The sequence below is a fragment of the Lactuca sativa genome, chromosome 4, assembly GCF_002870075.4.
Source record: "Lactuca sativa cultivar Salinas chromosome 4, Lsat_Salinas_v11, whole genome shotgun sequence".
Classification (NCBI taxonomy): Eukaryota; Viridiplantae; Streptophyta; class Magnoliopsida; order Asterales; family Asteraceae; genus Lactuca; species Lactuca sativa.
Window position 1 is genome coordinate 77,715,425 of NC_056626.2, and position 11,832 is coordinate 77,727,256.

Genomic DNA, 11,832 nt, shown 5'->3' on the forward strand with positions numbered 1-11,832 from the left:
AGATTAGAAACTTTTATGCAAAAGGATGTTCAAAGGAATGTACTTTGAGTGAGAGACATCATATCTAAGGAATTGTATTGTAACAATTTCCGATAGAGGACTTTGTAATTTCATTGGCAATAGTCTTTGTGACTTTGGTGCAGTGACATTACGAAAGGATCATTGCATAAAATGTTAGAATCTAACATATTCCATAAGTGGCAGGAATTCGATATTCTTTCACTTATGAAAAAGAATTAGGAGTTGTGAAATGAGAATGATTGGAAATGTGTTCAATTTGATCTATTTCACAAAGTAAGAACCATAGGTAAACATTGTGTGCATGCTAAGAGCATGGGACAAGTGTAATAATTCAAGTAAAAAGTTGATTACCCGAAACAACAAATAATGAGTAATCGATATGGTGATAAATAAAAGGTGTTTTATTTATGCTCAAAGGGTTGAGGCCATATGGGATTAGTATTACTCTTGTGTTTCACTTTGCATGTTTTCACTTCTTGAATAATTTAATTGGTTTAGAACAGTAAAATTATTCGAACGGGCCACAGTCGTTCATATGTTGGAAGTATGTATGAATGAAGGCTGTCATGAATTGGTGTGTGAAATGTCTAAAAGAGTATTAGACATAAGCAAATGCTTGCTGCAACGTTCATGAGTGCTTATAAATACGATTTGAGCATTGGATTAAACCCACACTCACTTGGATCACTCCATGAATTGCATCACGAGTGATTAGTGAGACGATAACATCTTATATTCTTGAAACCGAGATGTGTGAGTTGTATCTTGCAAATCGGTTGCACATTGATGATATGTAAACGCACCAGTAACTTGGTGTTATAAAACATATTGTTGTGTGTAATTCGGTGAGTGAGTACAAGCAAGCATTGAATCAAAGTTTATCCGTTCCTTTTATCCAAAGAAGGATAAAAGCGATATCTTTGGGCTCCTCGATGATTTAGAGATGACAAACGTAAATGCTCGGCCGGACTAGGGCTAATTTGATTTGTTCAATTAGTCAGTCGTCATAAATCGGAATTCGAGAAATAGTACAAAGGAGAATGATTAGAAATCATGTCATACGATATCTAGAATGGAGGAATATATGATCCCTTATCTAAAGGACACGCGTATCTGATATGATCAGAGTTGACAGCGGCTTTGGAAAGCTACGATTGCAGATCAGGATCTGAAGTCACACACAGAATAGTTATTAGACTTATCCAAGTGGAAGACTGTTGGATTAGTGTCTAAGTGCATAACTATTTTGGTATGTACTTGACCCGATGGTGCATAGTCCTTTTGGGTTGCCTTCACCAAAGCAACTTGATAGGATGAATTATGGAGAGAAAGGATTAAATATGATTTATTAATATATTATGAGAATAATATATTAAATGAGAAATCATATTGTTTAATTAATATTAGTCAATAATTAATTGGTAATTAGTTTTGTGACTAAAAGAGATTAATTAAACTTAAGGGACTGGAATTGTAATTATAAGATAACCCTAATAACCTCCTATATATACATCCCTTATGACCTAAAAACGTGGCTAAGCATTCTTCTAGGGTTTCACACGTTTTAGGGCAGCCTCCATCCTCTCTCCTTCTCATCCTCTTGCTCTTGGTGTTTGTGAACCATTAGAGGACTGACATTTGTGACTCTAAGCTTTCTAAACTCAGTTGAAGAAGGAATTGGGATTGTTATTGCTATATAACAATCAAGGTAATAACTTAAACCCATTCTTATGTTAATATGATTACTTGTATGCTAGAATTAGGGTTTATAGTCTTGGATAACTTGCATGTACTATAGAGAAACCTAGATCCAAGCATTAGGGTTTGTATGAGCACATAGGATGTTCTTATGACCAAAACCCATCACTTTTATCCTTAACACAGAAATGGTTGAAATACCAAGGTAAGTTCAAACCAACTATAATCTGATCTTATGGATTCAAAGGACAACCACTATAGCTCTGATACTATTTGAGAGAACAAGATATTTGCACAGGGACAAGGTTTGAGAACTCAAACCTTGAGTGAATGCTTGAGATCAATGTCTGCTTGCAAATAGATGTTCAAGTCAAGGCTAGAAAGACCAGTCAAGTCTTAGATAATTAATTCAACAAATGATCAAGGAAAGATCAATAAATGAACAAGAAGAATGTTTTTGATGTGATAAAGATAAAAATGCCAAAAGTGAGAGAAAAGATCCATCATTGACTTGTATTGAATGCTCCTATATATAGGAGAGAGTATTACAGCGAATTAACCAAGTAACTTACATAGGACTGGACAAAAGAACTATTTCTGACATTTTGATTGTCTATAAGTACAAAAAGCTAAGCCCTATGAGATGTTACATCAATACAAATATAATAAATGAAAAGAGACAAAATAACATTCTTCGGATCTGCAAGAATTCCGAACGTGAGAGACACTTCGGAATGGGTTTCTTCTCTTCTTGTTTCTTCACTCCTTTTCTCCAGCTCCAGACATGTTCCAGAGCATCTACTTCTCCGGAACCAAACACACTTTGGAATTAGTATCAAGGATTGCTAGATGTTCACTTTCAAGTTCCAACAATAATCCTCCAACAATGTTGAGTGTTTATTACGTTAGAATATTCCCTTGTATGAAAATCATATTCCCTCCACTAGTATATAAAGTGGAGGTGATGGTCATTTTTAGTATTAGGGTTCACTATGTAGACTTTGTAGACTAGAGAGAGTGTGGTGGGATCTCTCCCACCATGGGAGAGTTATCTCTCCCAACCATGAGTGTTCTTGTAATATTTGATATCTCTCTATTTATCTACTACAGTTTTTACTCATATATTATGCTCTTCATGTTCATATACGATTATCTTCTTGGTAATATCTTCCGCACTGATCCAATCGATAAAATGGGAACCTACAATATATATATATATATATATATATATATATATATATATATATATATATTATAATTAGATTATATATAAACAAAATTTTATATTAAATACAAATCAATAATTTCGTATTACTAATTAAATTAAAACTATCATGTTAATATTTATAACTATAAATAATGAAGATATATGTTTGTTAGAAAAATAAAAAGTATTTGTTGATGTAGGAGTGAATTCTAATTTGCAAGATTGTTGGTATTGCATGGATGTGTGGATTAATTGCAAAGCTCGTGTGTCAAAATTGGAAAAGAGGTTGATTTTGAAAGATTGTTGGTATTGCATAGGTGTAGAGTTAATTGCAAAAGTTGATGTGTTTTGGAATTATGATCAAAAGACTAATAACATCTCTAAGGCTATACAGTGTGAGAGACTTTTATTGATGGTAAAGGCCTATTAGACACTTTTATTGGTGGTGATCACTATACCCTAACCTTTTTTGCCAATGGTAAATCTCATAGGTGAATTTTCACCGATGGCAATCTTAATGGTAAACCTTTTCTTATTTTCTGATTGGTCATTGCAATTTTTTTAACATAAGTACCATTATGATGATATAGCACCCGACAAACACAAAAATGGCTGGAATACCGCCCCAGCCTTGTGTTACTAGATGTGGTGTTGTTGAGATATGGTAACGGGAACGGGAGATAACACTAAATGAAATTTTCTCTCTCTCTATTATCTTTCTCTTTCTTTCTCTCTCTCTCTCTCTCTCTCTCTCTCTCTCTCTCTCTCTCTCTCTCTCTTAACACCATGTTATAACATGAGAAAATGTGGCAAATTTTGTAAAAACTTATGTGCCGCCAATGTGACAGCCTTTTACCATTAGCAAAAAAACTACACACGCCTTTTATGATGACATAGCACCCATCAAACACAATGGTAATGGCTAGAACACCTCCCCAGCCTTGTGTGATTAGATGTGGTGTTACTGAGATGTGGTAAGAGGAAAGTTATAACATGTAATAACATGAGAACACACCCCCTATGTTATAACATATTAGAATGTGACGAAATGTGAGGTGACAATACTGACAATACTTAACTTGATAACACCGTTGTCCACAACGAATAGCCTAAATGGAAATATCACATCCAAGTGCTAACTTTGCTTCAATGGTTGGCACAAAAAGTAAAAAAGTCATGGTGAAATAATTAGGTTTACGTAGGTATAAACTGTTCAACTGAGATAATTAATTGTGATAATTAAAAAACAGAAGGATTATATAATTGCATCAATTCATCATCATCTAAACAAATGGCGTCCCGTGATAACATTGCAACTTTTCCAATTCAAAATCTACATTTGCACAGACGTACAACCTCATGCAGATGTGTATTCATTAATTGGATAAAGGCTAAATCAAACTTGCATTCATCATGATTGGTCTGAGGTACTTGTTTCTGTTGTTTGTTGCTCACCCTGCCATGTCCAAACTATGTCTTTTAATTTAGGCTTCAATCCTTGATCCCGGAATCTTTCATATTCTATGGTGTCGCCGGCCAATTTCTTTACCTCCACTACGTGAAAGGAGGGTGTTACTTCAAATATCTCAGCATCAATGGCTAATTGCCCTTTTCTCCCTTCTTTGCACCCTTGCATCCTCACTGTTCCATCTGCCATTGTCGTAATCTGAAACTGCTCCACTGAAGCCACTTCTTCCAGTTTAGACACGATCGCTGATGCAGATTCTTTGGTCGTGAAACGGGCCTCAGATTTCTTACTTGGAACATTGTTCTCAAATAAACCAGAGAGATTGAACTCTTGATTAAGCGTAATGATATCAAAAGCATTCATACTCGTAGGCTTCAAAGAACTCAAATTAGAGGAACTTTTTGTGAGTGATCTCTCTTCGAGTCCTTTAAGATCAGTACAACTACACTTTGGACTATCTATATATTTGAACACCTCTTCGGAATCAAGAAAACCTTTTGGAATATAGTGGGTCTCAATCTTTTTAAATCCCTTTTGAAACCAAGGATTTTCCATTATTTTGTCTAACGTCATCCTTGTGTTTGGATTAGGGTCAAGAATTCTGGAAAGCAATTTCTTGACCTCAGGAGGGAACCAAGATGGACATTTGAATTCCCCTTTACTTATTTTCCTGTACATTCCCATTAAATTAGGATCATTAAATGGAAGATAACCTGCAAGCAAAACAAACAAGATCACCCCACATGACCAAATATCTGCCTTTTCGCCATCATAACCTTTCTTGTGAATAACCTCAGGTGCAACATAAGCAGGTGTTCCACATGTTGTATGCAAAAGACCATCATTCCTTTTACTATCAACCAAAGCGCTTAATCCAAAATCTGTAACTTTAAGGTTGCCAGATTCATCTAGAAGGAGGTTTTCTGGCTTTAAGTCACGATGATAGACACCTCGGCTATGGCAATAATCAACAGCTGCGATTAATTGTTGGAAATATTTTCTAGCGGCTTCCTCTTTCAACCTCCCTTTTGCAATCTTATTGAAAAGTTCACCACCTTTAACATATTCCATGGCAAAATAAATCTTAGTCTTGCTAGCCATGACCTCATAAAGTTGAACAACATTTGGATGCCTAACAAGCCTCATTGTAGAGATTTCTCGTTTGATTTGGTCAATCAAGTTGTTTTCCATAACCTTACCTTTCTCAATCACCTTCACTGCAACACTTTTTTTGGTTTTCAGTTTTCGGGCATGATAGACCTTTGCAAATGTGCCCTGTCCGAGCAATTTTCCTATCTCGTATCGTTGCATCAAAATCTTCTTGTTCTCCATGTTTAAGCTGATTTTAATTCCTTCCTTTCAGATTTATCAAAATCCAAAAGATCAGAAACAAAGAAGATATATCAAGACTCACAAGACATTCATGGTTTAATCAACCATGAATGGATGCAGTCAAGGGGCTACAAGGAATTAGGACCTTGCCTCCATAGGAAGAGGTGCTAAAGAAAGATATTTCCCCTTGAGAGAAGAACAACGAAAGAAAAAGAATTAGTGAGACATAACAAATAGTGGAACACAAGGCATAGCCTCATCAATCTATCGGAATTGGGTGGATAAATTACAAATGATTGGTTGAGATTGTGTCATTACGAGTGATTATTGAATTATGCTTACTATTTATAGAAAGATACATTTTTAGTGGAATAGTTTTAAGTTTTTTTTAGTGGAATAGTTTTAAGTTTTTCTTCGTTGTGGAGAATTGTTACTTGTTAAATTAATTAATGTGTAGAAACAAACAGCTAATGTCGAGATTAGTGGAGCTAGAAGAAAATGAGGAGTATGTGGTTACGAAAATTAGGGATTCATATACAAACTATATAAATAATATATTTGCACAACATATTATAAAGCTAACTAATTTGATTAATATATTCCTGTTCTTCACGATTTTGATTTTTTTTGTCGAAAATGTAATGTGTTAAACAGTACTGATCAACATTCTAACATAACAAATAAGTAATTCCTAAGTATAATTTTTCTTGTAGTAAATTTCAATAGTATATATTTATCAAATAGGTTAACGCTAACCCTAAAAAATGATTCTCAAATTGGTATATGAGTTCTCATACATTCATATTTTTCTGGACAGCACTTCTCATACGTTTGTGTCTTTAGTACGTAATTAATCTTAAGGAATAATACCAAGTAACTTTTTGTACGAAATAAATTATCGTCCTAATGAATAATGGCTTGTTAATTTAAGAAACAAATTGTAAAGTTTTAATTAATTTTAGATATGTTAATATCAACTTCAGTGATTTAGTTAGAGCTACATTGGCCAAAAAAATTCAAAAAAGAAACACATTAATCATATCATATCATATACTCCCTCCGTCCCAATATTATTGTCCACAGACAAAAAACACACAAATTAAGAAAAGCATTAATTACCATTAACTTTATTTAATAAAATAACAGTTTTGTCCTTACTTTGCATTTAATGTTCCATTAAATGTTTAGTTTGTTAACTAATAATAAGGGGTATTTTGGTAAAAATGTTGTTTATTTTTAGAAGTTGACTATTAATTTGGGACAAACCAAAAAGGAAAGATGGACTATAATTTTGGGACGGAGGGAGTATTTAATAAAATACTGAATAAAATATGAGCGCAAAGTTTGAATTCCTTTAAGTTATACTAGACAAAACTTCAATCAGTTAAGAGAGTCCTGATTGGCCGACGTCGCACAGCATCTTAAAAGAACATCAACTTCGATCTCATTTATTTAGTGTACGTTTCAACCAATTAGATTTTGATTTTTTATGGCAAAAATATCTGCCAACGGACGGCAGTTTGTAAACCAAGCATTTATTGAGTAGTTAATTTTGAAAACGATGCAAGGATCATCATTGACCAAAACAAAGAAGGTTGTGGTAGTTTCATATAAGTTGGGAACCTTACGTGTAGGACAACTACCGGGTCCCAAAGAGGAAGGAAGATAGGTTGTGGTAGTTTCATATAAGTTGGATAATGAGCATCACATCTGTGGGTTGGATCATATGATCCACATATCTAATTTTGAGTTTGACCCCCAAGTGATTGGCTCTGACGGTTTCCGAAATAGTGGTGGCAGAGGTATGCGTGTCCAATGTTTTCCGATTGGATGTATGTTAGAATACAAATAATTAATTGTTAGCATTTTATTATGGTTTAATAGGAACCATAATTCACTATGAACCCACGGTGAGGGTTTCCAATTATATACCAACACATAATACGACTCTCTTACTAGCATTCCCCTCATTGATCAAAAGCCATAAGGACGAGTTGGATGAAGACTTGGACACACGAAGCACATTCCTCGTTTGACCAAAATAGTGTATAGTAATAATCAACTTGGATATCAAAATCGGAACATGAAAACATTTTTGTTAAGTAATATATACACCCTAACTTTCTTAGGTATCATGAAATTTACTAGAGGATAACCAAACCGAAATGACAATTTGAGTTTTGCAAATAGACTTGAAGTACTTAACTAACTATATATTAAGGTTTGTTGTCCGACTATTTAAGATAGCAAAAATACTTATTAAAACTCACATATTGTAAAGCCCGCAGATTCGGGCTAGTCAATTTAGAGACAATAAGCGTTAAAAATGACTTTTTGATAGAAGATTATTTAGAGTAGATAATCTTAACCAAAGTTGGAGTATATGTGACAAGGATTTCATACATATAAAAACGTTGAAATCTGACTTATAATGAAGAAGTTATGACCCGTCGAAGTTTTGCGACAAAACCGGCACATCGTCGCGTATCGTAAAAAGTGAATTTTTGATAAACTACTTTTTAGCCTTACAGATCTAAACAAAAATTGTAGTATACATGAAACCGAGAGTGTGCATATAGAGGACGTCCAAATCTGACTTCGTTTGAGGAAGTTATGATTTTTCTAAGATTTTACATAGTAGTAGACAACTTGGAAAACGAATTTTAGATCGATCGATTTTTAGCCAACACAACCAAAACTAGAAATGAAGATCTCGTTAATAGGATCTCAAAGATATAAAGGCAGTCGAAAATGGACGTCGGATGAAAAAGTTATGAATTTTTAACGAACTTTAATTGTTTTGGCGTGTTAAAATATAACTTCAAAAATAAAGTCAAAATTAGCCGATGAAGTCTAAACAAAAGTTGTAGATCCCGTTGATACCTACACGTGGATATAAAGAACGTAAAAAACGAAGCTCGTATGCGAAAGTTACGGAATTTAAAAGATAATTTATGTTTGGGATTAACCAACAAGTGACGTGTGGCTTTACACAAAGTGGCGACATGTGGCTTGAATACGCACAACTTAGCTCCATGTACGCCCCGCGTATTGAGTACACCAACGTACCCTTGCGTAAGCCCAACATATGCTAGTGCTACCAATCTCATCCATTTCTCTCCCAAACACCTCCAAACCCTCAAGGATGTTCCCTAGCACCTCCTAGGTGTTAATAGCGAGTACCGAAGCGCCAAAAGGCTCTGACAAGAAGAGCTTTCGGCTCAGAAGTTCTGCCCGCACAGAACCCGGTTCCTCGCTAAACTCCCTTGTAAGTGAGTTATGCTTACCCTACTTTAAGTATAACTTATGTTTAAGTTCATTATCGTTATTATGAACCTATAAACAAGATTTATCAGTGATTCCAAGTCGTTATACTGATTGATTTACTTATGGGGATGATGTCTAGGTTGTGATTTAGTCAAGTGTTTAAAGTGGGATTTCCAAATAGTATACTCTGTATACCAAACGGACCCTACATCCGATATGATCCTACCTGGTTGTTCCTTACCTGATAGATCGTGAAGTAGACTTGGAGTTAATGATAAATCTAGACTAAACGTTAGTCGCAATAAATATTAGACTAAAAATTAGTGATAATGATACTAGGTTTCGTCAAAGGAAAATACAATTGTTAGAAGCGAATTGTTGCCCGTATTTCGAGTCGTCACTTTAACAAGTGAGTGCATAGTTATTTTCATCTTACACATAGATATGAAGTATTTAATATTAATACCTGCTATATGTGCTTATTATCCGTGTTCCTGATATCTATGCTAAATGAACAATTTATACATGTTTTACGTGATTTAAACTATATATGTATTTTCATACCTATAAATATATTGGAAAAAGATTGGTAGATGAATGATGAGAAATGAAAGATGATATAGATGATGAGAGGTGAAATATGATTAGAAGCCTTGACTTTAACGATGATCCAGTCATCTAGCAGAGTATAGATGACAACCATAGACTATTCTAGACAATCCAGTAGAACGCTAGCAGACTCGTAACCTATAGGTGTTTGTGAACGACGTGTTCATCAGATGTACTCTAAAAACCCTAGTTGTTATGGACTTAGTGTCTTACAAATGAACATTGATAGTTAGGGATTTAGTGCCCTATAGATGAATACTGGCAACTATCGACTTAGTGCCTAATAGATAACATCGGCAACTATGGACTTAGCGCATGTTAGATAAACTCTGGCAGTGATGGACTTCATGCCTATTCCTTAGGACAATCCTTAGGAATGAATGAAGAATATATGATTCTTAGGGTAGATCCTTAAGAATAAAGAAGATAATGGGGATGGGAAGTTGGGTTAATCGTTTGATGATTAAACATAATAATTATATTATTATGGGTTGAAAACCCTATATACTCACCAGGTTTCCCAACCTAACCCACTCAGTTTATTTGCATCACAGGTGTCGATACGAATACACATTACACTGAGAGATTAAAGGATATGTAAATCATTAATGTAAATGAATGTAAGGTTTGTTTATGTGTGTAACATCTCGTTTATTGAGTAAATGAGTAGAAAAAGATTTATAAATGAATGATAATCCCAAAATAAATAATATTTAGCGGGATGGTAGTGTTGGGGAGCCAATTGATACAATATTAGAAGCTGGTAAACTATTGAGACTTAATTTGAAAATATTTTTGAGGCTCTGGGGCTGAATGGTAAGTTTTGGATTTATTATGAAAAGAATTATAGAAGTAAGGGGCTATAAAGTAAAATTCGGATTTAAAATGAAGAGATTGTGAATGGGAGGGACTAGTTCTGCCATTTCTCTATCAAGTTTGTGTGGAGCGGGTTTTAGCATTGTGCCTTCCATTTCCGATGATAACTGTTTTATTGAGTAACCCTAACCCTAGACGTTCCATTCCAGCCACCACCACCATGGACCGCATCTTCAACCGCTACCGTCTGTGGAAGCCTTCTCGGAGCTGACAGCAACTATTTCGCCGCCGGAGATGCAACCCTATTGTCGGAGACGCAATTGATCAGTCGAATGAACCAACCGAGATCGAGTGTTGAGCCTTGAGGCATCGCTGTGCTGGGTGTGAGCGAATGGGATGTTGTCGGTAAGTCTAACGCCACCCATCTCCTCTCTCTTAAATTCTAGCAGTAAAGGTGACGACGTGAGCATCGTTGTGGTCGTTAGTGGCCTGAGGTCGCCGCTTCTAGGCCATCAGTCGTCGTCTGCCGCCCTATGAGGCTGAGTGGTTGTGTTTGTGTGATTTGGATCGCAATTGTGAGTGAGTATGTGGGTTTAATCGGCTGGAAATCAAAAGAACCCGCCACCACCACCGGGAGGTGGTGGCAGCCACCCGCTACTATTTTCTACCACTCTCCGCCGCCACCAACCACCGTGGGAGGTGGCTGTGGGTGTGTTTATGGGTGTGTGCTTGAGTGTTTCCACTGTTTTCGGTATTTTGGAGATTGTATGCATGTTTTTGTGGCCGGAAAACCCACCACCACCACCATGAGGTGGTGGCTGCCGCCGTGAGCCGCCACCGACCACCACCGCCCGAGGTGGCAGTGTGTGGTGCCCATTCTAGTGAAACCCTATTGAGCCAAAAAAAACGTAATATTGGACTGGGTTGGTTCTTTATTGGGCTAGAAAACCCTAATTTTGGGTTTTGTTGGTTTGGGTCTATTGGGAGCCGCATTTGGACCAGTGAACTAAAGATATAACTCATGACGATTCTATTGTATGATGGGTTAGTGGAATAATGGACTTAATGGGTTAAGTGAGAAACACTTAACCCTAATTGTCATTTTTTGTGAAAACCCTAATTTTTGCTTAGGCCTTGAGTTGGGCCTTTTTATTGGGTTTTGGTGTTTGGGCCATTGATGAGCCATCCCAGAGTAGTCATGCAGACTAGAATATTTAGATGGGCTTTAGGGTAAGGCTCATGTGATGTTTAGGCCCAATTTGGAAAATTGGGCCATAGTTGGGCCATTAGAGGACTTTTTGTGAACCCATTTGGTATTGAGCCTTGGTGAGCCCATTGGGCTTGGATTATTTATGGACCGGATTGGTGGACCATATTTAGACCTAATAATGTGAAGGTTTGTCCTATATCCTAA

General features: G+C 35.9%; 1 protein-coding gene across 1 annotated transcript; it reads right to left on the reverse strand.

The window, feature by feature from the left end:
- Positions 1–4,092: 4,092 nt before the first annotated feature.
- Positions 4,093–5,944, reverse strand: LOC111885561 (CBL-interacting serine/threonine-protein kinase 20). The gene has a single exon (XM_052771367.1). The coding sequence runs from the start codon at positions 5,724–5,726 to the stop codon at positions 4,338–4,340; it is 1,389 nt and encodes a 462-aa protein (XP_052627327.1). The 5' UTR covers positions 5,727–5,944; the 3' UTR covers positions 4,093–4,337.
- Between the last annotated feature and the right edge of the window lie 5,888 nt (positions 5,945–11,832).